The sequence below is a fragment of the Colletotrichum truncatum genome, assembly GCF_014235925.2.
Source record: "Colletotrichum truncatum strain CMES1059 chromosome Unknown Contig_0001, whole genome shotgun sequence".
Classification (NCBI taxonomy): domain Eukaryota; kingdom Fungi; phylum Ascomycota; class Sordariomycetes; order Glomerellales; family Glomerellaceae; genus Colletotrichum; species Colletotrichum truncatum.
This window is the reverse complement of record NW_027222398.1, coordinates 7,693,080-7,718,681: the sequence shown is the minus strand read 5'-3', so window position 1 is coordinate 7,718,681 and position 25,602 is coordinate 7,693,080. Positions and strand designations below refer to the sequence as shown.

The window sequence follows — 25,602 nt, the reverse complement described above, 5'->3', positions numbered from 1 at the left end:
ACGACCAATTGGAAGCAGACAGTAGCACTGCCGGCAAGGGGAATGATCAGCAATCATTTTCTTTGTCTTTTGATGCAGCATCAAGATAATGAATTCGCCGCTGGTCTTGTGCCGTGCATTCTCATTCTCTCAGACGGCGGATCAGATAACGGCGAACATTGCCCCTTCAGCAGTTGACAAGGGCGTTGATAATCTGCCCCTATATATTACGTTGCAAAATCTCAGTTGACCCATCTCAATCTGCGCAGTTGGTGCTACATAAGGCTGAGGGGCACTCCACTTTCTCAGTGTCTTCGGGCCAATCACCACGTAGACAGTGTGAGCCTCCAGCTAGCGACCAAATGGAAAGATATGATAGGCCGCGGTGCCTCGCAAATGTCGCGTAGGAGCAATTTGCCTTTGGTTCGTTAAGGAGACGAAACGGGAATCTGCTATGGTTGTTTATTCCTTTTTTTTGTGCAGTCAAACAACAAAACTTTTATCATACTTGTCCAAATATCTAAGACCTTATTGGAGTGCTTAACTTTCATTGTATTTGTTTCCCCGCCAGATTGGGCCAGTTTCGCAGGTACTACCCACTCTGTGATCTACGTTCTTGATTTCCGAGTCGCTGTTCGGCCGTGCTCACCCGCAGCACTAATTTTTTTTTTCCCTTTTCGATTCACGTACCACAATCTTGCCGACCGCGTAGCTATCCTGCAACATCGAGTTTTGACACAACAGACGAGCCTACCCCAAGGCAGCAAGGTTTATACGGTTGTGGTATTTCGATACTCACGCGTCTAACGATCTCGACATCGCGCAGCGGACTCGAACTCCTGCCTCCCTGCTTGCGCGGCAGCGATTACCATCTCGAATTATCGCAACCGAGCTGTGCTCTTTCGTGGAAGCCAGCAATTCTAAAAACTTCAAACCATCTCTTGTCTTTGTTACCTTTACATTATCCTGCTTGCGCGATACCGACATCTCTGTCGACGCCTTTAACGTTGCTCCACGTCGACTCATCTCACGCTACCAGAGGTTGAGCCACACTATTTGCGACCGGCCATGGAAGAGGGTACAGCGCTTTCCGGCCTCGCGCTGCCGCCGACGAACCTTGAGCCCATCTCTCGACCGAGCTCGACATCGACATCGGCATCAGCATCGCTTCATCAGTTGCCAGGCATCTCAGCCCTCGCTCAAGCCAATTCTGCGACGAACTCGCCACAGCTGCGGTACGTGAAATATCTTGAAGGGAGCACAGAAGAGTTGTGAGGAAGGGGACATACGGAAAGCGGCAGAACTTGATATGCTGGCGCGTCTCGCAGTTGTAAACAGCAGCTCATGGAGGAACAAGAACTGACTATATTGTTGATCCACAGAACCGCGACCATTCCTGCTGCTGCTCCCGCTCCCGCATCCACACCGACTCCAGCACCCGCGCCAGCTCCAGCTCCAGCACCGGCACCGACGCCGACTTACGCTTCTGGTGGCGGATCCACTACCACTGTAAGTGCTACATTTCCACAGTAAATTTCCTATCGTCCGTTGTACAGTTTGAACATAATTCCGCCTCTAAGCGTTGTCGCAAATGCTGCGGTGGTTGGCTGGCTTTCTTATCTCTGGAACCTTGCAGTTGCCGGAAGGTGGGGCCACACAGAGTGGAGCAGCACCTTTCAGAGATAAGATAGGATTAAATTTTGGTTTCTTGTCAACCCTCCCCCCCCTTCACGAGCCCATATACCGCATCATCGCGAACTACCGACATTTGCGCGTTATCGCAGTCACTTGAACCTGGAAACAGAGAGTGTTTTTGTTATGAATCAAAGCGCGAAGACTGCAACGGAGTATTCAAGATGATGGCCACAGCAGCTAACCACGATCGCGAATCTACGCAGCCAACATGCCAAAACTGTCAGACCTCGACCACACCCTTGTGGCGCCGCGATGAGTATGGATCTGTTTTGTGCAATGCCTGCGGATTGTTCCTCAAGCTACACGGCCGTCCTCGCCCTATCTCGTTGAAGACAGATGTCATCAAGAGTCGGAATCGTGTGAAGACGATGCGTCCTGATCTTGCTTCTAAGAAAAAGGTTTGTCGCATTCTCATCTCCCGAATGCAACGCCTCGGTCAGCTAACCGCAACCTGAGCAACAGCAACAGCAGCAACAGCAGGCCGCCAATTTTCCCGGCGCAAACGATCCGAACGGCCTTGACCTTCATGGGCAACCAACTCCTGGTTCTGCCCAGCGCAGAGCGTCCAAGTCAGCGAACGGCAACGTTGATGGATCTGACTCTCCTGTATCTCGGACCGCAACACCGTCCTTATACAATCCCGGCCTTCCCGTGTTCCAGGGCATGGATGATCCCCAGCTTTCAGCTTTTAATGTTGGCGGCGCATCCGACAACCGTTCCGGATCTCCTCTGAACGGCGACCGCCATCTCGACGTCCCTCAAACCCACGAACAGCTCATCGCAGCCAACTCAGCCCTCAAGACTCGCGTCAGCGAACTCGAGTTGATTAACGAGCTTTTCCGCGGGAGGCTTAGTCAGATGGAGCAAGACGAGGCGAGCGCAAGAAGAGGCCAGGAAATCAGCGGCAAAGCTGAGGCCCAGTTGCGTTCCCAGCTGGATACTAGCAAGAAGCAGCTGGAGGAGAGCCACCGCAGGGAGAACAACCTTAAAAGGCGCCTTGACGAGCTAGAGCTTGAGCTCAAGGACGCCAAGGAAGCTCTGGACTCTTCAGACTCGGGTCGCGCTGCCAAAAAGCTTCGCGTCTCTGATATGGTCGGCGATTCCGAAGTCTCGACTCCTCAGTCCACCACAACTTGACCAGGGTAGTATCGATGCATAACGGAGACGACGAACTAGCACTTTCGATCTGGGTGTCATAACTCTCACGTCCCATAAGCGGCCTCCTTCCGCTAACCGCCAACTCGTTCGAGGGCCAGGAGAGCACCAAAGACAAGGTCTTCAACAACAAAACCATGCCTCAATGGGCAGGGGGGGCCAATGTATCACCATCCGCGTTTTTTATTTCCGTTTTCATTTTTATTTGGACTGAGCGTTCACGCATATCACACAAACTCTCCCACCAAAAAATACGAAGGACTGGGCCGGCTTTACAGACTTCACCACGCTTATACCTATAATGCTGCGTGTTTTCTTTTCTCTCTTTTTTTTTAACGCTTTCTCCCAGAGGCATCGATAACGTCTATGTTACGTTCTAAGCCCTACGGGGCGAAGGGCTACGAAGGTTCGGGCAGCTAGAGAGGGATAGGCGTTGTGGGCCCTGTTGGACTCGATTTGCGTTTCTGAGCTTGTGGATGCCCCAGAAGGGCCTTAATGTAGGGGGCAGAAAAGAGGTTTGGCGGCGGCAGATTGGTGGGCACGACCACATACCACACTTGAGGCTGGCTAGGACCAGCGATGATGAAGATTCCGAGGGATGGGCTTGCTTGCGTTGGAGTACATAGGATGCTGCTCGAGGATTATCTCCTGACGGGTGCGGGATGCTCAAAAAGTCTTTTCTTGCGACTGAAAATAGAGGCACAACCGCCATTTATGACATGAAGACATCGTTACTTGTTTTGACATCCTTTTCGCATCCAGCGACGCCCCGTTGTTCTCAATGTTAGGCTAGGCAAGCGAAGAAACTGACGTTTTACAATTCATGCACTCACCAGCAATCGGAGTGAACTTATACCTACGTGAAATACAGCCAATAAACACATCAACCAAGCATTAGAGTTGGGGACCCGGTATTTCGGCAACACATGCCTAGCCCTGTCGGAAGAGCATTTATCGAGGGTGTGGTCAAGGCGACCATTGGGGGGGGGGGGGGGATAACCTGACTAATTACCTACTTATTTAAATGAATTATGGGTCTATCTGACTAATTTTATGATTAGCTATATTAAGGTAAAGTAGGTCTACCTGACTATGGAATTTTTAATCGGTTAGGTATATAGACTAGTTATTAATTACGTCCTACTACTAATTAGGGTATATACCTTATATTAATATTTAAATCCTTATTCTATTCTGATTCTCTTCCTTTTCCTTTTATAACCTTTTTAAATCGTATACGCCCCCCCCCCCCCTAGCGTACCGATTCCTAATTACTTCCGAATTAGTTTAGAAATCCGACATTATGCCTTTATATAAGGATTCTATAAGTATAATAAAAATCGGTTTAAAATCGATTTAGAACTAATTTAGAATTAAGACGATTATAAAACTTATAAAGAAAGTCTTTTCTAAGGTAGTAAGAACTATCGTATAAAAGATCTTCCTCCCTTTAAGTTTAATAAGGTAAGTAATTTAGAAGCAATTTTATAACGATTTAGAAATAATTCTAAATCGATTTAAGCTAGCAAAGTTAAGCTTACTTTTAGTAAACTTTACTATTATTAAGGTAATAGATCTAGTAGTATTATATATACTAAGGTAATTTAGAATTAGTTTTAAATTAGTTTAGAATTAATTTCGAATCGATTAAATAAAATAGTTTTTAAGTAAGTCAAACCTTAAGAACTATATTAAGAAGTATAAGCTTAATAAAGTCTTAGCTAAGGTTAAAAGCTATAAGTCTAGTATAAACTCCGTCGAAAAGAATAATAATATAGCTAGTAAGTAATTCTAAACTAATTCTATACCGATTTTAAACTAGTTTTAAACTAATTATAAATAAAATTCTATAACTATATCTATAATATTACTATCAATATTTATAATAATAGTAAGTGTTAGAAGTATAAGTATATTATACTTCTATTTTACTTATTTATCCTATTTAGTCTTATCTAAGACTTAGTAGGACTTACAAAAGTAACTAGCTAAGAATGGCTGCTTGCTAGTTTAAACATATGATATTCAGATCCCTATGGAATACTCTCTTTAACCTTATCTAAAAGTCTATTTAGTTAAAGAAGATTCTAGTCTGATTTATAAGCTGCTTTATAAGCTAGTTGACGTATATACTTACGTATACTAAACCTAGCTTATAGCTTCCTATATTAGCTATTATAGGCGACGTTATACTACTATATAACTAGCCTAATTCTCTCCCTTAGCTAGCTATTAGTTCCTCAACCAACTCAGCTTCAATATAAGCCTATACATTCTTTACTATTAAAGCCCTACTTCATAAGTACAAGTTCCCTTACTCTAATACCCTGTTATAAGGATATCGTACTATCTACGAGATTCCTACCTACCGTTCCAACATAAGTCGCGCGTAATAAGGGAGATTTACTAGCAAATATCTTTATTATCCTCGTCTTAAACATAGTATATTAAGCGTTAAATAACTCTTTATAAAAGGAGATAGTCTTAGTAGTTACTAAATATAAAAGATAGCGTTTATAAGGATAAATATTAGCTAATCGCTAAGGATAAAAAAGGAAAACGCTTTACTTACTATAGTATATATATCTTTACGATAGTTATATTATATATAACGCGAAGATCCTTTTAAAGTAAAAAAATACTTAGGGATAGCGACTTACTTAGGATTAAAAACTATTCTATCTCTTTTATAACCGTGTTTATATACTTTTATTATAATATAAATATAATAAAGACAAGGCTAAAAAGTAGTATTATTACTTTCTAGCTAAGGGTTAGGAAGTTGCTTACTAAGAAAGGGCGAAGGGAAGGCATTATTAAAGCTAGACTTTACTATAGACGAAGGGGTAGGGGAGCGTTAAGTAAGGCTAGCAGTAAGCAGGGGACTAGGGGTTAAGTTGCTAGCGTTAGACTTATTACTATCGCCTTCCTTACTAGACTTGTTTAATTCGGACTTTTCGGTCGTAGTTAAATTAGTAAAAATATAGTCTTAATCTTTACTTAGGGAAAGCTAATGCTTTTCCTAAAGAACGGTATTATAACGACGGGTTTTTACTACTTTTAAGGTATAAAATCGCTATGCCTAACTATACTAATTGCTTTTTTTACTACTAAGAGTAGGGGTCTTATTAATCCTATTACTACGAACTTTGCCTTTCTTATAAGGCGTCTAGGTCTAGGGTTTCTAAGGCGTTATACTATCTAATCGCGACCAAACGTCTAGAGAATAAATAAAGACAATCTCGAGAAAGAGAAAAATAAAGCGATTCTGCTAAAGATAAAGAGAAAAGCTAGCGAATAATGCGTAAGTCGTAATCGATAGAAGAAGCAAACGCTATAGTAAGGATATTAATAGAAAAGAAAAGTAAATAAACAAAGTAGGCGACGAGGAAATAAAAGCGCTAAGAAAAGTTTTTTTTTTTAGAGAAAGGCTAGCCTGACTAAGCTACACCGAACTCTAAGCGAAAGCCTGACTAAGCCTGACCTAGAGCCCTACGCCTTGCTTAAAAAAAAAAAAAAAAAAAGGAGGACCTTTATTTTCTATACGCAAGTTGCTAGGGATAGCAACCATAATAGGGGGGCAGTTGTAACAAGGCAAAGAGCTATAAGGCGCTATACTACTAGAAGCGCTATAGGGCGCTGTACTAAGAAGGTTAATATATATGTTTTACCTAGCAGGGCATAATACCTAGATAAAAGACAGGTTCTAGCTCTAGACTCTTGATCTAGAGGATTAAGAATTAGCTTTAGAAAAATACGATATTTATTACTATTATAACTATTCCTAGCTAAAACCCCGTAATATTTATATTATAATACCTTTATTCGTAATACTTTAATATTTTATAAGATTTTTAAAATAACTTTCTAATACTTTTAATATAAAAGATTTTAATTAAAATAAAAACATACCTTTCTACTTATATAAGTATAAGTTAAATATAAATAAATAATATTTTAAAAGAATACTAAAGTCGTTTATTTTAATAGGAATTACTAAGTATAGTTATACTAAATTTATAATATAATTAATTTTAAAATAGTTTAGGATCGATCCCGGATCGATTTAAAAATAGTTTATTTACTATTTTTTAAAGCGATTTAATATCTTCCTTATTTAAAGTCTTTATATTAATAGGGAATTAATAGGGACGCATTACAAATTGATAGGGACGCATCATCCTTAGGGACGCATCACATTCTAAGGTTGTAATTAGCTAGAAATTTTAGTGACCTACAGGTATAAGTCGGCGAAGGCGGTAAGGCTAGCGTTGCTAACGCCCTACCTTTTCACAGCTATAAGAGGCTTGCCTCCGTTTTATAAATGTCGTAATGCCTTCGAGGCGAAGTACGTAGCCTTACTATCACGTAACCTATATATCGCCTATAGGGATAATCCCGAAATAGAATAACCGGAATATCTTTATTCCGCTTCGCTTATAAAACATATTTAGGTATGATATCGTTCTATAGTATAGTTAGGAGAAGACAAGCTACTTGATCTACTACTTTAAATATATGCCTACGTTTAGCACTTTGCTTTACTATAATAGACATAAAGCTAGCCTACCCTACTAGCCTACGTTTCTTAGCTATTCCTCCTATTTAAGATTTACAAAACCATCTAAACGACTGCTTTTGCAAATCTTAAATAGTAGGTCTTTTTCTTCCCTTCTAAGGAGGAATTAGGTTTTATCAAACTAAACTAAAATAGCTTTTATAAATCTTAATTGATTTCTACTTCTATTTCCTCTTATATAATAATAAAGAATACCCCCTTTACCCTTAACGTTTAAGACTCTTATTACTACTACTAAGTAGTTCTTATTAACTCCTTGTCTTACGGATGCTTGCCTATAATCTTCTTCTATTCGAACGAAAGCTAGTTGATCGGCTAGTACTAAGAATAGTTACTTAGCTTCGTGTTTGCTACTAGGAAGAGGTTAGCGCCTAGCTACTAGCTGTCTTTTATATAAGCCTTGCTAAGGTAATCTTATTACGGCTTCTTAGTAGTCTGCTACGCTTACGCCTTATTGCTAATTAGCTAGGTTATTAACTTTATAGTTAGCTATGTAATTATCTAGCTAGCTAGCTGCTTGATTAGGTGTTATCCCTTAATAATAGGGATAATAAGACTAGCTATATTAAGTTCTTAGGTCTGCTACGGAGGTTTCTTATAATCTTCGGATTAAGAATCTGTCGATATAGATCCTAGGAAGAAGACTCCTACAGCCGCTATTGTAGGTAAACCTTATCCTTTATAAACTATACCCTATCTATAAGTTTAGAATAGATCTTATAGTAGTATAAGATACTATACTTTATAGAGATAGTATAGTCCTCTATATAGTCTCTAAGAAGCGTTAGAAATAGATTTCTACCTATTAGTAGAGCCTTCTTTGCTAGACGGTATTGCTTCGTAATCAAACCAAGATACTACTGTCAAAAAGGGTGGTAGGCCAGGGGCGCTGGAAGCGATGCACACGCAGAGCGCCTAGGATGCCAGGAAGGCGCTAGGAGGAATGTTTGGCCGAGGACCGCGCTAGGTGCGCTTAGTCACAGGGAACACGCCGGAAGAAGGCGCGTAAGGGATACGGACAGGTCTTAGGAAAAGAAGAAGCACAATACACATCACGATTGACCCCTGAATGTGCGCCTACGAATATTCGAACAATTAACAGTCTGATTACCTACCAATTGGCCTACCTACAGGCAAAACGAAGCTATTCGAAGATCCGATCAACTGCAAAACACACGAACACCCCGTTTACGTCCCTCAAAACCCACGCGATAAGCCCGAATCAATAACGACATAAGCAAAGATGGAATCCATTGTCCTCAACAACCCCAGTCAATGGCCAACCTGGTATAAGGTTTTCCAGGGTAAAGCCACCGACTTGGACGTCTGGGAGCAAGTGGATCCCGGCGCCGAAAACCCCGAGAAGCGGATGCCGAAGCCGGAGCCTCCGGCCTTCTCCGACTACAAGAAGAAAGGAATACCGCGACATACCCGCGGATCAATCATCGAGGTGTTACAGACACCAGATATCGAAGAAGTTCGATCGAACGAGACGGCTAGACGCCTCTAAGACCTTGTCAAGGAGGACCGTGAGGAGTATGTACAGCTCCGGAGCGACTATAACCATGATATCCGTATCTACGAGCGTGAAGCGGCTGCTCTACGAGAGCTCCGCAACTGGGTCCTATCGACAGCAGCCGAGAAGTACGTCAATGCATGCTGTAAACCTACGGAGACCCTCCAAGCCTGGATGGTCAAGCTGAAGGGCGTGGCCTCGATCTCGAACAATAAACAAAAGAGCGCCGCGCGTGAGGAGTACGAGAAGACCGTCAAGCAAGCGGCTACAAAGCGGATAACCACGAAGGCCGAGATCGAGAACTGGCTCGAGCAATGGGAGGCCGCAATGTTGAAGGGACAAGAGGTCAACCTTGCCTAGACAAGGGACTTCAGCGAGTGGAGCGAGGACTTCCTAAAGGTCATTGCGAAGACCGCTATTTCTGCGTTCCACGCCACGTTCGAGGCGAAGTTCCACGAGTCGGACAACCCCTCGATCAGCGAGATCTCTGCGGAAGTACGACGATATATACGAATCCACGCAGATACCCTATCGACAGGACCAAGAGCCTCAAGAGGTGCCTTTGCCACAACAAGAGAAGGACCCAAGGAGACCATGCCTCGGAGTACAACTAAGAAGCGACATAGGGCCGCCGATTCGCGGACCCAAAACGAGATGCCAACGTGTCACGGATGTGATCTGCCACGACACCTACTTGCCAACTGCTTCTACTGCTTCCCAGAGGAAGCGTATGAAGGATGGAGGCCCAGCAACGACATCATGAAGAAGGTCACCGAGCGTCTCAAGGCCGATGACGACCTCGCGGACCGCGTGAAGAAGATCCGTGAACAACGCGAGAAGGAAGCGAAGCAGACCTGACTGTATGGTCGGTGTATGGGGTCAGCCAACGCATCGTGGAGGAAGCAGTATACGAGTGACCGTTCTGCGTTCATGATCCGGACTGAGTACCCCTTACACAACTCTGCGATATACGACTCAGGATCATCGCTACACGTGTTCAACAACCGGGCTCGATTCTCAGGTTTCAGAGCAGCTGAACCAGGGGATTACCTATGGGCAGGAGCCTCACAAGTCCCAATCCTAGGGTATGGAAACGTGGATATAACGGCTGACGCTGAGCGGGGGAAGAAGGTAAGACTCCGCTTATACAACGTCGCTTACTGCGAAGAATTCGCAACGAATCTAGTCTCCTACCGCCTTCTACGGCAACGAGGGATGTGGTGGGATAACCGCCCAGGCCAGAATTGCGTACGAAGAGCGGATGGGACACTCGTCTGCTACCTTCACGATCTCCATGGACAACAGGTTATCGAGGACAATACCAAAGCAGGATTCGTCACGCAGGCGAAGCAGCGCCACACATCGTTTACACCGCGCAAAAGACTCGCAGGAAGACCGTTCAGATGGCACCAGAGACTGGGTCACCCGGGCGAGGGGGTGCTGGAGCACCTCGTCAACGCCTCTCGAGGCGTGAAGATCATGGGTGACCTACGCAACAAGCTGCCTGACTGCTCAGCGTGTGGAAAAGGGAAGACAAGACGAATTGTTCGACGTGCCCCACGCGAGTCTATAGCGTGGGCAAAACCAGGATCAAGAGTGGCGTTCGACTTTCACTCGATTAGCCCTCAAGGATACGGAGGCTATATGTCTACGGTAATACTCTCTGACCGACTAACAGGATACTCGTGGGACTACTACCTTAAGGACCGTACAACAGAGACGCTCCTCGAGGTATTCGATCTCTTCATGGCCATGATGAAGACGCAATATAATATACAGGTCAAAGTCTTCGAATGTGACCGCGAGGTTGCAACGATTCATCAGCAAGTCGCCACTCACCTTCAATCTCAAGGGGTGGTCCTCGAACCCTCTGCGCCCAATACGCAGGCCCAGAACGGAGGCGCCGAGCGAATCGCAGCAGTTATCAAGGAGAAGGCTAGGACCCTTCGCGAGGCAGGCAAGTTCCCTGAGATGCTGTGGCCCGAAATCGTTGTCGCCGCGACGTATTTATACAACAGGACGCCGTCAGCGGCGCGCGGCTGGAAAACGCCCTTCGAACGGTTCCATAATCAGTTTCGCGGCCCAGATCTCGGGAAGCCTCATCAAGCCCACCTTCGAGCGTACGGCTGCAAAATGTATGCGCTCACAACAGACGCACAGCTGGGCAGGAATAAGTCGAGAAAGCTTCAACCGAGAGGATGGATAGGCTACCTCATTGGGTACAGTACTAGCAACTCCTACCGCGTGTGGAATCCGCTTACTGCCCGCGTTATCACAACGCGAGACGTTGTGTTCAGGGAAACCGAGTTCTTTAATGGAGATATCAACGAGCTGCGGGATGACCTCAAAGACCTCGACGTGAACGAGCTCAACGCTCTTCTCGCGCGACTAGAGGTCTCGCCCACAGGGATAACATCTCCAGAGTACGCACACACCGCAGACGAAGAAGTCGATGAAGTCCAGTACATTGAAGACGAAGAGGCACAAGAATACACCGCACCGCCGTCGCCTAAGTACGTGGAGTCACGATTCGAACTCAATACACCACCGCGGACGCCACCCACCTCGTTCTTCGCAGGCCTTGAGGAGGCACTCGGAGTGAAGGGGTGGAGGAAGAGACGTGCTTCGATCGCTCCTGAGGCGGTTCATGCACGCGAATCGATCCACGAAGAGTTTCCAATTACCACTCCGCGTACCTCCTGGCAAGCCGCTTTCCTCGGCGGCACCAGAACGGGTAGAAAACGAGTGAAGATGAAGCAAAAGGCGAAGAACGCCGATACCAGCCTGGAAGCGGTAGTATGTTGGAACAACAGACTCGAAGGTCTCACCGTAGCCGGACGTGGTAATGGTATGAACCCTGCCCCTGGGCCCAGGAGGAGTCTTAGAAACCCTGGGTGTGAGCGTGCCTTCGACCTCCGTCAGGGAAGAAACCACGTTGATTCGAGGGTAAAGGAAGACCTTCCCTCTGGGCTAAGCTCCTACAACGGTAGGCCCGTGTCAGGTGACGGGGGGCCCGCGGTTGAGACCGTGGCCTCTAGCGTTCCGGGAGAGGACCGTCCTCTGCCCCAGCGAAAAAGCCAAGCAGGCGTACTACCCCCAGTGCCTCAGAAACATGCCGATCTATACGGCCACCCCTACGAGAGGGGATTCCGAGAAGCGGAAGAGAAGCACCTCGCGAGCCACGATGAGATGGATACATACGTCGTCGTGGACCGTAGAGAAGCCGCCGGGCACCAGATTCTGGGTTGCCGGTGGGTATACGTCTATAAAACGGACGAGAAGGGAGCACTCTAGAAACTCAAGGCAAGGATCGTTGTTCGAGGAGATCAACAGGCTAAAAACGCTTTCAAGGATACATACGCTGCGACCCTCGCTGGACAATCGTTCCGAACCCTTATTGCCACCGCGGCCCAGCAAGATCTTACCTTACTGCAGTACGACGCAGTTAATGCCTTTGTCCACGCTCCGATCGACGAGACAGTATATATGGAGTTTCCACCGGGCCATGAGCAGCAGGGGAAGGTCCTGCGGCTGAAGAAGGCTCTATACGGCCTTCGCAGGTCCCCTCTACTGTGGCAACGGCATCTAGAGAACGGTCTGAAAGCAATGGGGATGGAACGCGTCGCAGGCGAGAATTGCTGCTGGCGGAAGGGACGCGTGCTCTTCTTCTTCTATGTCGACGACTGTGTTCTCGCGTTTCCCCCTGAGTGTAGAAACGCTGCTGAGCGCCTCATTAACGGGCTCAAAGAGAAGTACCACCTGGAAGGCGGAGACCCTCTTCACTGGTTTCTAGGAATCGAGGTCACGCGCGACCGAGCCAAGAAGAAAATCTGGCTATCTCAGGCAGCATACGCACAGAAGATCGCACGGTTGATTGGTCAAGGCACACATAAAGGATCACAGAGGAAGAACACTCGATTTACGACACCTATGACGAACGAGGAGCTACTGCCCGCCGAGGAGCACGCCTCAAAGAGCGAAATAACGGCATACCAACGAAAGATTGGATCGATCCTATACTTGGCGGTGATGACGCGCCCCGATATCGCCTTTGCTGCAAGCCGTCTGGCGAGGTTTAACCAGAATCCCTCTCAGAAGCATCATCGCGCTGCAGATCGAGTATTGCAGTACATCTTGGACACCTGCTTCCTTAGTCTCGAGTACGATGGCAACAACAAGAGTTTCGAAGTCGCATCAGACGCCAGCTTCGCAGATAACTCGCTAGATCGAAAGAGCTCTCAGGCGTACGCACTACGGCTTGCTGGAGGATTGATCGGATGGAGAGCGAACAAACAAGACACAGTCACAACATCAACGACAGAAGCAGAGCTTCTCGCCCTCTCACAAGCAGCACGCGAAGCTATATTCGTTAGCCGTCTGTTGAGTGCTCTTAATACGACGATTCCAAGCGGCGGAATAACGATCCAGTGCGACAACCTCCAGACGATTCGAATAGTAACTGAGGAACTCGTGACTCTAAAGACGAGGCTTCGTCACGTTGATATACACAACCACTGGTTGAGACAGGAGGTTGAGAACGGCACCATCAACGTCGTCCACACACCAACGAAAGACCTTGTTGCGGACGGACTCACGAAGAGCCTCGCAAGGCAACCGTTTGAAGACTTCATAAAACAGCTCAACTTGGTGAAGAAGGAGACGGAACCACTACGCGAAGAGAGGGACCCTCTCGCAGAGACCGCATGGAGCGGAGGGATCTTTGAAGGAGGAGAGGAATAAGGAAGAAGTCGGTTGGCCTGCCACCCCTAAGGGTAGCCTCCGCTGCTGCGTATGAAGCGCGCAGGAGCGCCCTAGGACCGAGGTCTCGAGCCGCGAAGGCTAAAGGGGTGTGTCAAAAAGGGTGGTAGGCCAGGGGCGCTGGAAGCGATGCACACGCAGAGCGCCTAGGATGCCAGGAAGGCGCTAGGAGGAATGTTTGGCCGAGGACCGCGCTAGGTGCGCTTAGTCACAGGGAACACGCCGGAAGAAGGCGCGTAAGGGATACGGACAGGTCTTAGGAAAAGAAGAAGCACAATACACATCACGATTGACCCCTGAATGTGCGCCTACGAATATTCGAACAACTACGATAAGAGTATTATTCGAAGCTCCCTAAGGTACTTAGATCTATTCCTTATAAACTTACGGCTTGTAAGGATCTTATCCTATATACAAGCTTGCTTAAAGCAAACCTCTTAATCCTTAAGTATATCCTATATCATATTAACTAAGTAATATAGGTAGCTAAGTCTATTAAGAAGATAGCCTTTAATATTGTTATTACTTGATTCCGTCCCTAAGGTTATACGGATGCCGAAGTTTCGGTACTAGCGAATAGAATAACGTACCTACTACTCCCTTAGTAGTAGATATATTCTATATAGGTAGTTTAGAATAGGCTGTTAGTCCTTAAACTCTTTGCAAAGGTTTGCTTATGCTTTCTTAAAGGCATCCTCTATCTCGGTAAATAAAACTAACTTCTATATTATAAAAACCCCCCGGTAGCTATATAGCGTAGCCTTATCTACTAAAGTATAAATATAGGCATAGTCCTTATTACTAAGTTTAGTATCTAGTTATAAAGCTAGATTGTCTTCTTTAAACCTACTACTACTAGAATAGCTTTAAAGCTACTTCTACTTAGCTTTAAGCATAACGTTTAAGTTAATATAGTAAATATAAAGCTATTATTATATATTTAGAAAGTATTTATTAAGAGCTACCTTTATCTATCTATTATAGTCGGTAATAATAATATCTAGTTAGCAAATAAAGTTTTAATTAATAAGTTGTAAGATACTTTACGATAAGAACTAAAACCCTTCTAGTCTCTTATTATTAATAAGACTAAATGCTATATTAAATACCAATCTAAGATATGTTTGCTTTATAGCTTGGAAGAGTAGAAGCTTAAAGCGATTAGTATTATAGGTATTGTTAAAGCTAATAACCTCGGGGAACCGCTTCTATATCCGGAGAGAGTATAGAAACGTCTAGATAAGCCTAACAAGCCGATTCGGCTTATTATCCGCCTACTTTACAATATAAAGGATCTCCTACTTATTAAAAAGCTTAATTAGAGCTATAGTTAGTATATACCTATTAAGTTTTTCGCGATTGATTTAGGCTTTAGCGTTATAGATATCCTACTAAGTAAAAATAGATTTAGGAAACTACTCCTAAATAATAATACCTACGTTATATACTTAAATACTAACCTACCGACTAATAGTCTTAACTATATCCTTAATAAGCTTAGTTAACCTCTTATAGGATAAGTATATAGATAATGCTAAGCTAGGGATATAATTATGCTAGCTATATATTAGGTTAGAATACTAACGTAAAAGCTATTTCTCCTCCTCTATTGCTTTAATAATAATTTACTATTAGTAATTGGGAATTGATAGGGACGCATCACGAATTGATAGGGACGCATCATCCTTAGGGACGCATCACATTCTAAGGTTGTGATTGGCTAGAAATTTTGGTGACCCACAGGTACAAGTCGGCGAAGGCGGTGAGGCCAGCGTTGCTAACGCCCCACCTTTTCACAGCCATAAGAGGCCTGCCTCCGTTTCATAGACATAAAGCCGGCCCGCCCTACTAGCCTACGTTTCTTAGCTATTCCTCCCATTTGAGATTTGCAAAACCATCTAAACGACCGCTTTTGCAAATCTCAAATGGTAGGTCTTTTTCTTCCCTTCTAAGGAGGAATTAGGTTTTATCAAACTAAACTGAAACGGCTTTTATAAATCTCAATTGATTTCTACTTCTATTTCCTCTTATATAATAATAAAGAATGCCCCCCCTACCCTCAACGTTTGAGACTCTCATCACTACTACTAAGTAGTTCCTATTGACTCCTCGTCCTACGGATGCTTGCCTATAATCTTCTTCCATTCGAACGAAGGCCAGTTGATCGGCCAGTACTAAGAGTAGTTACTTGGCTTCGTGTCTGCCGCTGGGAAGAGGTTGGCGCCTGGCTACTGGCTGTCTCTTGTGTAAGCCTTGCTAAGGTGGTCCTATTACGGCTTCCTGGTGGTCTGCCACGCCTGCGCCCTGCTGCTAATTGGCTAGGTTGTTGACTTTGTAGTTGGCTGTGTGATTGTCTAGCTAGCTGGTTGCTTGATTGGGTGCTATCCCTTAATGATAGGGATGATGGGACTGGCTGCATTGAGTTCTTAGGTCTGCCACGGAGGTTTCCTGCAATCTTCGGATCAAGGATCCGTCGATATGGATCCTGGGAAGAAGACTCCCGCAGCCGCCATCGTGGGTGAACCTCATCCTTCATAAACTGTACCCCATCTACAAGTTTAGAGTAGATCTTATGGCAGCATGGGATACCATACTCTATAGAGACAGTACAGTCCTCTGTGCAGTCTCTAAGAGGCGCTGGAAATGGATTTCTACCTGTTGGTAGAGCCTTCTTTGCCAGACGGTATTGCTTCGTAATCAAACCAAGACACTGCGATGAGAGTATTGTTCGAAGCTCCCCAAGGTACTCAGATCTGTTCCCTATAAACTCACGGCTTGCGAGGATCTCATCCTGTGCACAAGCTTGCTTGAAGCGAACTTCTTGATCCTTAAGCATATCCTGCATTACATTAACTAAGTGATATAGGTGGCTAAGTCCATTAAGAAGATAGCCCTTGATGTTGTTGTTGCTTGATTCCGTCCCTGAGGTTACACGGATGCCGAAGTTTCGGTACTGGCGAATAGAATAACGTGCCCACTGCTCCCTTAGTGGTAGATATATTCCATGCAGGTAGTTCAGAATAGGCCGTTGGTCCTTAAACTCTTTGCAAAGGTTTGCCCATGCTTTCCTAAAGGCATCCTCTGTCTCAGCAAATAGAACCAACTTCCACATTATAAGAACCCCCCGGTAGCTATGTGGCGTAGCCCCATCTACTGAAGTATGGATATAGGCATGGTCCTCATCGCTAAGTTCGGTAACTGGTTGTGGAGCTAGATCGTCTTCTTCAGACCCACTACTACTAGAATAGCTCTGAAGCCACTTCTGCTTGGCTTTAAGCATAACGTTTGAGTTGATATGGTGAATACAAAGCTGTTGTTACACATTCGGAAAGTATTCGTTAAGAGCTGCCTTCATCTGTCTGTCGTAGTCGGTGATAATAACATCTGGTTAGCGAATAGAGTTCTGATTAATAAGTTGTAAGATACTCTGCGATAAGAACTGGAACCCCTCTAGTCTCTCATTATCGATGAGACCAAATGCTACATTGAATACCGATCCAAGACATGTTTGCCCTGTAGCTTGGAAGAGTGGAAGCTTGAAGCGATTGGTGTTATAGGTGTTGTCAAAGCTGATAACCTCGGGGAACCGCTTCCACATCCGGAGAGAGTATGGAAACGTCCAGACAAGCCCAACAAGCCGATTCGGCTCATCATCCGCCCACTTCACAATATAAGGGATCTCCCGCTCATCAAAAAGCTTGATTAGAGCTGCAGTTGGTGTATACCCATTAAGCTTTTCGCGATTGATTCGGGCTCTAGCGTTATAGATATCCCGCTGGGTGAAAACAGATTCAGGAAACTGCTCCTGAATAATAGCACCTACGTCGCGTGCCCGAATACCAACCCGCCGACTAGTAGTCTCAACTACATCCTTAATAGGCTTAGTCAACCTCCTATAGGATGGGTATGCAGATGATGCTAAGCTAGGGATATGATTATGCTGGCTGTGTATTGGGTTGGAATGCTGACGTAAAAGCCATTTCCCCTCCTCTATTGCTTTAGCAATAATTTGCCATTGGCAATCACACTTCCGAGATGCGCGGGCTCGGATGCCAGCACCTCTACCTCGCTTTGGTAGCCCAAATCGATCGCAACGAAGTGTATAGCGAATTATACGTCCTTTACGATAGCATCTATTATACTTTGCAATCCCAAATCCATGCTCTTTTGCAAATTTATTAACTCGGTCGAGGAGGGTTTTAATTATTGCTTCTGGTTCGCTAGGGATCGGTAGGTTTGGAATAGTTTCGGGGGTAGGTGATTTCGACCTTTCGCTTGTAGTAAGGAATAAAGTACTTGGAGAAGATGGTATCGCTATCACTTCTGGGCTTTGTCGGGGAGGTGAATAAGGTGGAGGAGGAGGAGACTCGCCGATTGAGGATATGTCTGAAGGGTGTGGTGAGTAGCCCCAAGCCTCACGATATCGACGAACGCGTTCACATTGTTGGAGGAGAGCACGCGTAAGACGTCGGTTTGTCCCAACAACCTCTTGAATGAGGCTTAGAACAGTAGAGAACTGATCTGAAGTGGGTTGTAAGGGTTGATTTTCAGGTTGTAATACTAATTGGCTTTCTTTTGGTTGACGTTCAGGTAAAATTGTACGCTGCATACGTATTGTCCCCTTTGGAAAGGAACATAGAAGATATAATTCATCTCCCTAGGGGTTGTAGCTTGTGTCGGAATCTTGCTGTAATTGTTCAGGTGGAATCTCAGAGATTAGGTCAGGTTGACCCTCACGATCGCCAGCCCCATAGAATTGACTGATAGTGGCATCACTACTAACTGAGATAGCACGGCGTTGGCGCTTGGGAGAAGGCAATTGATTGTATATACTAGAGCTGCTGGGTCGGCGACGCGATTGGGGCCTTGATTGACTTGTAGAGGTAGACATCTTGACGTTGTAAAGGAGAATAAATTGAATATGTCTAATGCGCTTTCGTAGTTATGAAGGGATGGGCTAAGAAGATAAGAAAGATACTTCATTAGATGATGGCAGAATTCGGATGCACTAACAATAAAATTTTGAGCCAATCACAACCTTAGAATGTGATGCGTCCCTAAGGATGATGCGTCCCTATCAATTCGTGATGCGTCCCTATCAATTCCCTAGTAATTATACTTCCGAGATACGTAGGCTCGGATGCTAGCACCTCTACCTTGCTTTAGTAGCCTAAATCGATCGTAACGAAGTATATAGCGAATTATATATCCTTTACGATAGCATCTATTATACTTTGCAATCCTAAATCTATACTCTTTTGCAAATTTATTAACTTGGTCGAGGAGGGTTTTAATTATTACTTCTAGTTTGCTAGGGATTGGTAGGTTTAGAATAGTTTCGGGGGTAGGTAATTTCGACCTTTCGCTTATAGTAAGGAATAAAGTACTTAGAGAAGATAGTATTGCTATTACTTTTAGGCTTTGTCGGGGAGGTAAATAAGGTAGAGGAGGAGGAGACTCGCCGATTGAAGATATATCTGAAAGGTATAGTAAGTAGCCTTAAGCCTTACGATATCGACAAACGCGTTTATATTATTAAAGGAGAGCATGCGTAAGACGTCGGTTTATCCTAATAACTTCTTAAATAAGGCTTAGAATAGTAGAGAACTAATCTAAAGTAGGTTATAAAGGTTGATTTTTAAGTTATAATACTAATTAGCTTTCTTTTAGTTAACGTTTAGGTAAAATTATATACTATATACGTATTATCTCTTTTAGAAAGGAATATAGAAGATATAATTTATCTTTTTAAAGGTTATAACTTATATTAGAATCTTGCTATAATTATTTAGGTAGAATTTTAGAGATTAGGTTAGGTTAACCTTTACGATTGCTAGCCTTATAGAATTAACTAATAGTAGTATTACTACTAACTAAGATAGTATAGCGTTAGCGCTTAGGAGAAGGCAATTAATTATATATACTAGAGCTGCTAGGTCGGCGACGCGATTAAGGCCTTGATTGACTTATAGAAGTAGATATCTTGACGTTATAAAGGAGAATAAATTAAATATGTCTAATACGCTTTCGTAGTTATGAAGGGATAGGCTAAGAAGATAAGAAAGATACTTTATTAGATAATAGCAGAATTCGGATATACTAATAATAAAATTTTAAGCTAATTACAACCTTAGAATGTGATACGTCCCTAAGGATGATGCGTCCCTATCAATTCGTGATGCGTCCCTATTAATTCCTTATTAATAATATAAAAGACTTTATTCTTACTTATTTCTAAATATTTTATAAATATAAGTAGAAAGATTACTTTTTAAGTAAGTATATAAATATCCTCAAGGCTATTATATTTAGAATAAGTTACTTCTAATAAAATAAGTATTAAAAGTATTTCTAAATCGGTTTCGAGTTAATCCTAAATCGATTTAGAACTAATTCTAAAGTCGTTCTTATATATCCCTACCTCCTTATTTACTAGTAAGCTAGACTAAGCCTAAGCTAGTAGTTAATAGTAAAGATTTAAGTCTTCTTTAGCTTTTATATTAAGACTAATAGGTTTTAATAAAGGACTTATTCCTTCTAGGCGAGGGAAGAGATTTTTAATCAATTAAAAAGCTATTATAAATCGATTCGGAACGGATTTAGAAGCGTTTAAATATCGTATATTCTTATAAAAAGTATATCAAGGGTAAGGTTTCAAACCGCGCTAAGGAATTTCAACCTAACCATAGCTAACTAGCTAACCATAGTCAGCTGATCTCAAGGTAGCCCCATAAATCACAAAATAAGTAGGTAATTGGTCAGGTTATCCCCCCCCCCCAATGGTCGCCTTGACCACACCCTCCATTTATCAAAGGAAACGTTACCGCCTGGTGGTTTTTTCCCGCAGGGTGACGCAGCGACACGGTAGCCGCAGCCGACTTTATAGGAAGAAACACGAAACATGGCGTCCCACTGGGTGGTAGATGATAAACGTAAGGCGACGGACCCCACGGAGTCGGGGGCTGAGACGTTGGAGAGAGCCACCGGGGCGAGCTGAAAACACGCGGTGCTCGACGAGACAAGGGTCGTGATACCGGGGCCCCCAATTTAAAGATACAGAAGGCTTTGGGGGGGGTTGTTCGTGGTGGAGAAACAGCCCTGTCACAGCGCCGCCCCCTCCCCAGATTTTCCCGTCTGGGGGAAAGAATCGGCTTGCTGTTGGAATGAATGGGGGTGATTAGGGGTAGGGTGAATCAGTTGTCGGTTGCTGTGAGGCTCAACGGAATGTTTTGCATATTTTGTCATCTGTGGTGGCAGGGGAGAAGATACTCCCTGGTCGATTTATCCACCTTTGGCACTCTGTGGTTATGGCATTTTTGTGCAGGAAGATGACTTTTTTTTTTTTTTTTTTTTTAAATTCCCTGCCTGTTCCGTGCCGTAGCAAGGCGTTCTCACCTACCATATCTTCCCTCCTGTGGGTTCGTTGTCTTATCTTTCTTCTAGTACCGAGTGAGGAGCATCCATCGCCCCGGGCGATGACAGGGATATTAGCAGTTGGATGGCATCTTTATCAGCAAATGTGGACGTGCGTGGGAATGTCTGATAGCGGGGTTCCATCAGGGGAATTAAGGTAAGGGGAAAAAAGCAAGCAAGAAAAGAGTTCCACTTGATTGCACTATCAACAGCCAAGCATACCAGAAGCGCCTCTCAAGGTAGTTTTATTAGTGATTGTGGATGGATGGTACGAGGCGCAGCTGACGTGCGACCTGGACGGAGAAGACCATAGACATGTTAGATGTGGCGAAGGGGGGAAAAGACTCACAAAAAAGACCGAGACGCATCGAGGCATGCAACATCCCGAGCATCTGGTCAAAATTGGATGGGGGCAATTTTACAGTTTGATTTACGAATTCCAGACCTTGTGCGCTGAGAGGTCCAAGGTCGTGGGATGTCAAGAATGAAAATGCCACGAGCTTACTAACGGAGTGGCATCAAAAGCTGCACCCGCCCTCTTTTCTTGCTTTTTTACCAAATACCAAGAGGGTTTGTTTGGCCGAGATAGTCTTGGTAGGCTGGCTGCCACTGCCACGGCTGGGTGGTCTGTTATCTACTAGTACACATGGCGGCCACGGCCCCTTGTGCGTCCATTGATCTGGAGGCCTACATAGGTAGCTCGGACGCCCGGAGCCTGCAAACGTGCTCTTTAATACTGGGCTAGGCTGGCTGGGTGGCCCTGAGGGTGGGGTCCAACCCGTACCCCGGTGGCCGACGGATCGAGGGACGAGGGGCCTAGCCTAGCCTACCTCCATAGTAGGTACGTAGGCACGCATACGCTACTAGCACACCACCTTTACATACCGCCAACCAACCAATGCCTGCGTCTTCCACTTCACATTCGCTCCTGTGCCCGAGCGGGGAGTCTTTTTCGTATGGGTGATTGAGGCGAATGGGGAAGGCGGACGGAGTGCATCGGGGGACCGGACGGCAAAGAGGGACGGTTAGAGTGCCGTGGCGTGTAGATGGTGGTGTGCCTTGCATTGGGGGAGTTTGGCCGTAATAACACATACATCCAACACATCACCCAACATTTGCGTAATGCCTATAGTTCAATGCCACACACACCCGCATTTATTTCGCAATATACCTCTTTTCGTTCGTCCTTCCTCTCTTTCTCTCTCTCTCTCACTCTCACTATTACACCTCTCTCCTGATTTAATTGACTGATTGGTTGATTTAATTAAATCTTCCTGGCAAGCTTTGCCAGTTTCACCCAGAACCACGCCCTCCACACTCGTTTGGCTGACACCAGGGAGGAACGAGGAGCTCTATCCCTTTCGTACCTGGGTCGTTTAAGAGACATTCCAGAGACGCCCGTTCATACCTCGCATATCTCACACCCACTCATACAAACATACACTCATACACACACGCATACACTGCCCAGGATACGACTGTTGACAAGATACGGGTTGCATACGATCCCTTGCTCCCGCAAAAAAAGGCCCCCATTCCCCCCGCCCTTTCCTACAACACGTCCTTCCCAGCTACCATGTAGTAGACTGGAACAAAGTTGACCATTTCTCTGCATCCCTCAATTAAGAGCGACCTGTCCCTCAATACAGTAGTCCATACACATACACAAGTTTGAAGTAACGACGACTATCGTCATAATTACAACACCACCGCAAACATGCTCAAATTGCCGACACTGTCGAGCCGGGTCGCCTACAGTCCCCTAGTGCCATCCCCACTAAACCCAGACGTCAACGTTGGCGTCGCACCGCAGCGGGACCAGAGGTTGCGTGAGAAAAGGCGACAGCAGAATCGCGGGGATGTGAGCCCGACTCAAAGACTGCTCCGTCACAAGGCCGCCATGGCGTGGAAGTCGGAGGCCCTGACTCGAGAGAGTAGGATCTACACACGAGAGGAGATTCTCAGCATCATCGCCGAGTGCGATATCCAAGACGCCGCCGCGAGGAGTGCTGTCATCATGCCTAGCTCTGACCTACAAGAGAAGAAGCAGCCACTCGTGCACATCCGAGCAGCGCACTGGAAGGAGCACGATGGCGAGGAGGACGACTTCTTTAGCGAAATGGAAGATCTCGTCGACCCGGAATTATCAGACGAGAACCCCCGGCAATGGCCCACACTCGTCCCAAAGCTTCGCAGTCCCTTCTCCAAAGACACGGCAAGACGGGTCGGCCTGGCCATTGGGCTAATGTGCATCTGTGGATGCCTGCCGGTGCTCCGGGCACATGGCTTCCACATATACCAGGCTTCTGAGGCACCATAGGCATCTCAATCCCCTCCAAACTTTCTAGATGAAACGAAAGAGGGAAAGGAAGAAGGAAAAACACTAGCGTCGTCATTATTAGAGGGGAGAAGATGGCCGCACCTTGCAGCCGCACGAGGATGAGAAGAGTCTACCCGGACTTGATGCCCACAAAAACACCACCCACCACAACATTCTTGCTCATATATCATGGCGAACAGGCTCGCCTTTCACACTAGGCGGTTCTCGGGAGCCTCCTTGAAGCCCCTACTTCTTCTCTTTTTCAACCGCGTTGGTGGGCTTTTCTTTGTCTTTGGGAGCATCGGCGTCAGTGTGCTTTGCGGCTTCCTCTTGTTTGGCCTTCTTGGCATGATTGACTTGCCAGATGGCCCGCTCGATCTCGACACCCAATTCGGGTACTTCGAGCGCTTTGGCTATTCTCTGGCCATTTGCCTGCGAAAGCAGGATTTCTTCGTCTTTGACCACGTCTGACTTGCCTTTCAGGGGCTCGGCTTCGCCTGTGGCTGGCTTCGACGGCGTTGGGACCATGTTGTCGGGAATTAGCGGAGTATAGATGTCGTTTAGCAGTTTTGACGGGGACAAAGCTAGGAGTTTGTTGTCCAAAAGGAACCGGAGATGCTTGCCTCCTTCAAGGGCGCGCCAATGCGACCATGCTCTGTACACAAGGTAGAAAAAGGGAAGGTTAGGTATCCTAGTATATCATAATGTCAGCGGTGCTCCCCGCGCAACGAAGGCTTGGTCTTGTTGTCTTACACTGGTACCAGTGCAAATGGTGCTGAGATAGGCATGCCTATCAGACACCACATGAATTTCTTCTTGTGCAATGCATCTCGCTCTGTCGCCAACGTCCTGACGACCTGCTCGGCCTTGGTGGTTGGGATAATGTTATCAGGGTATACCAGCTCAATCTTTTCCTTGCCCTTAAGCTCCTCGTCCTTGCGGCGTGCGGAAATCGGCGGGATCGATTTCAGCCCCCATTCTTCATAAGGGATGCGCCTAAGAGCGTAATTGCCGTAGTTGACGACCTTCTTCTGCCATCCGCTTTCCCTTGCCTCCCAGCTTGCCCATAGCTTGGAAGCCCTTTTCGAGACCTTATCTGCCAAGCCTTGCTTATTCGTTGTCGTGATATTGAGGCGCTGGCAGTAGAGCAGTGTTCGGCTCGTGGTGAGCGGCAGGAGGTAGAGGCGCATTGTGGATGCCGAGGGTCCAGGTGAGGGGGCGGGGAGAGAAGACAAAGAAGCACGGTTGTCGTCGTTGACGATGTCGTAGTTGACGTCGCCCGAGGATATGCGATCGGCAACCGGCGGGAGTTGCGGTGGAGGGAAAATAAAAAGAAGGTGCGCTCGGCTCGATCTAACAGAAGCAGTTGCTGTCAGGACTCATGTCGGTTTTTGTATAGGATTTGGAATCGGGGGGGCAAAATGTCGCAAAGTCGCGATCCGGGCGGCCTCTTCTTAGCTCTTGTTGAGAACGGAGGCAATTTTGACGCGGTTTCTTTCAGTCCGAGGTTGACCAGAACCTGGGAAAGCTCTGAGGCTGGAGCCCTGCCCCTTGTCATCCATCTTAGCTTCTGGGTCAAGCTTCCTGGATTAAGCCTGGGCCACAGGGTGACGCACATGGGCGTCATAGGTCGCTGGTTTGATTTAAGTGGTGCGCTGAACTCCGGTGTTAGAACGGTACATGATGGAAGGTCCCGGGAGCCCAAGATAGGTTGCATTTAGGCCCAATTGAGGCCCCTAGTCAGACGCGCTGATGGGGGGCCATGGGCTCTGGAGCGCGCAGTCCGGGGTCCACCTGGCTCCCAACGAACGCTACGCTGTCGAGTGCCCCTCTATCTTGTGCGAATTTTTTTTCTCTGGGTCGCCGATCTGCCAGCGCAAATTGGCTATCGAAACCCGCTAAAGACCAGTAAACTTCAGTGTCAAAGTGGCATACAGATGGGCACTCTCTGGAGGTGTATTATTATCTGGGTATCCGCGGATATGCAGTATGTACCCCCACTACCTTAACGTAGGTGCTTTCGTACAGCCCCGGAACGCTGAGCTAGGGGGCCCGCACGTTGCTCCAGTACTACCGAAATGCACTTGTCAAGCAGGCACGCTCCATTGGTTCTATCCTCTCTCTTCTGCTCTTCAGCTCTTCTTCTGGCTGACCCACTGGTGCGACTGGCCAAAGGTGTCGCGCTGC

The 25,602-nt window shown here is 45.9% G+C and overlaps 5 protein-coding genes across 5 annotated transcripts; 3 read left to right on the top strand and 2 right to left on the bottom strand.

The window, feature by feature from the left end:
• Window positions 1-1,047: 1,047 nt before the first annotated feature.
• On the top strand, window positions 1,048-2,811 carry CTRU02_202133 (GATA zinc finger; the record flags this gene model as incomplete). Its single annotated transcript, XM_036719542.2, has 4 exons — window positions 1,048-1,214; window positions 1,362-1,488; window positions 1,809-2,072; window positions 2,137-2,811. The coding sequence occupies 4 exons, from the start codon at window positions 1,048-1,050 to the stop codon at window positions 2,809-2,811; spliced, it is 1,233 nt and encodes a 410-aa protein (XP_036588244.2).
• A 5,840-nt stretch (window positions 2,812-8,651) lies between these two features.
• CTRU02_202132 (gag protein) lies at window positions 8,652-9,782 on the top strand (the record flags this gene model as incomplete). Its single annotated transcript, XM_070203988.1, has 3 exons — window positions 8,652-8,885; window positions 8,931-9,269; window positions 9,324-9,782. The coding sequence occupies 3 exons, from the start codon at window positions 8,652-8,654 to the stop codon at window positions 9,780-9,782; spliced, it is 1,032 nt and encodes a 343-aa protein (XP_070062570.1).
• Window positions 9,783-17,070: 7,288 nt separating this feature from the next.
• CTRU02_202131 (mutator-like element) lies at window positions 17,071-18,291 on the bottom strand (the record flags this gene model as incomplete). The annotated part of the gene is made up of 1 exon (XM_070203987.1): window positions 17,071-18,291. One exon carries the CDS (start codon window positions 18,289-18,291, stop codon window positions 17,071-17,073), a length of 1,221 nt encoding a protein of 406 aa, XP_070062569.1.
• Window positions 18,292-22,812: 4,521 nt separating this feature from the next.
• Window positions 22,813-23,415, top strand: CTRU02_202130 (uncharacterized protein; the record flags this gene model as incomplete). Its single annotated transcript, XM_036732484.1, has 1 exon — window positions 22,813-23,415. One exon carries the CDS (start codon window positions 22,813-22,815, stop codon window positions 23,413-23,415), a length of 603 nt encoding a protein of 200 aa, XP_036575733.1.
• Window positions 23,416-23,661: 246 nt separating this feature from the next.
• Window positions 23,662-24,605, bottom strand: CTRU02_202129 (uncharacterized protein; the record flags this gene model as incomplete). The annotated part of the gene is made up of 2 exons (XM_036732483.1): window positions 23,662-24,106; window positions 24,169-24,605. 2 exons carry the CDS (start codon window positions 24,603-24,605, stop codon window positions 23,662-23,664), a joined length of 882 nt encoding a protein of 293 aa, XP_036575734.1.
• Window positions 24,606-25,602: the final 997 nt, after the last annotated feature.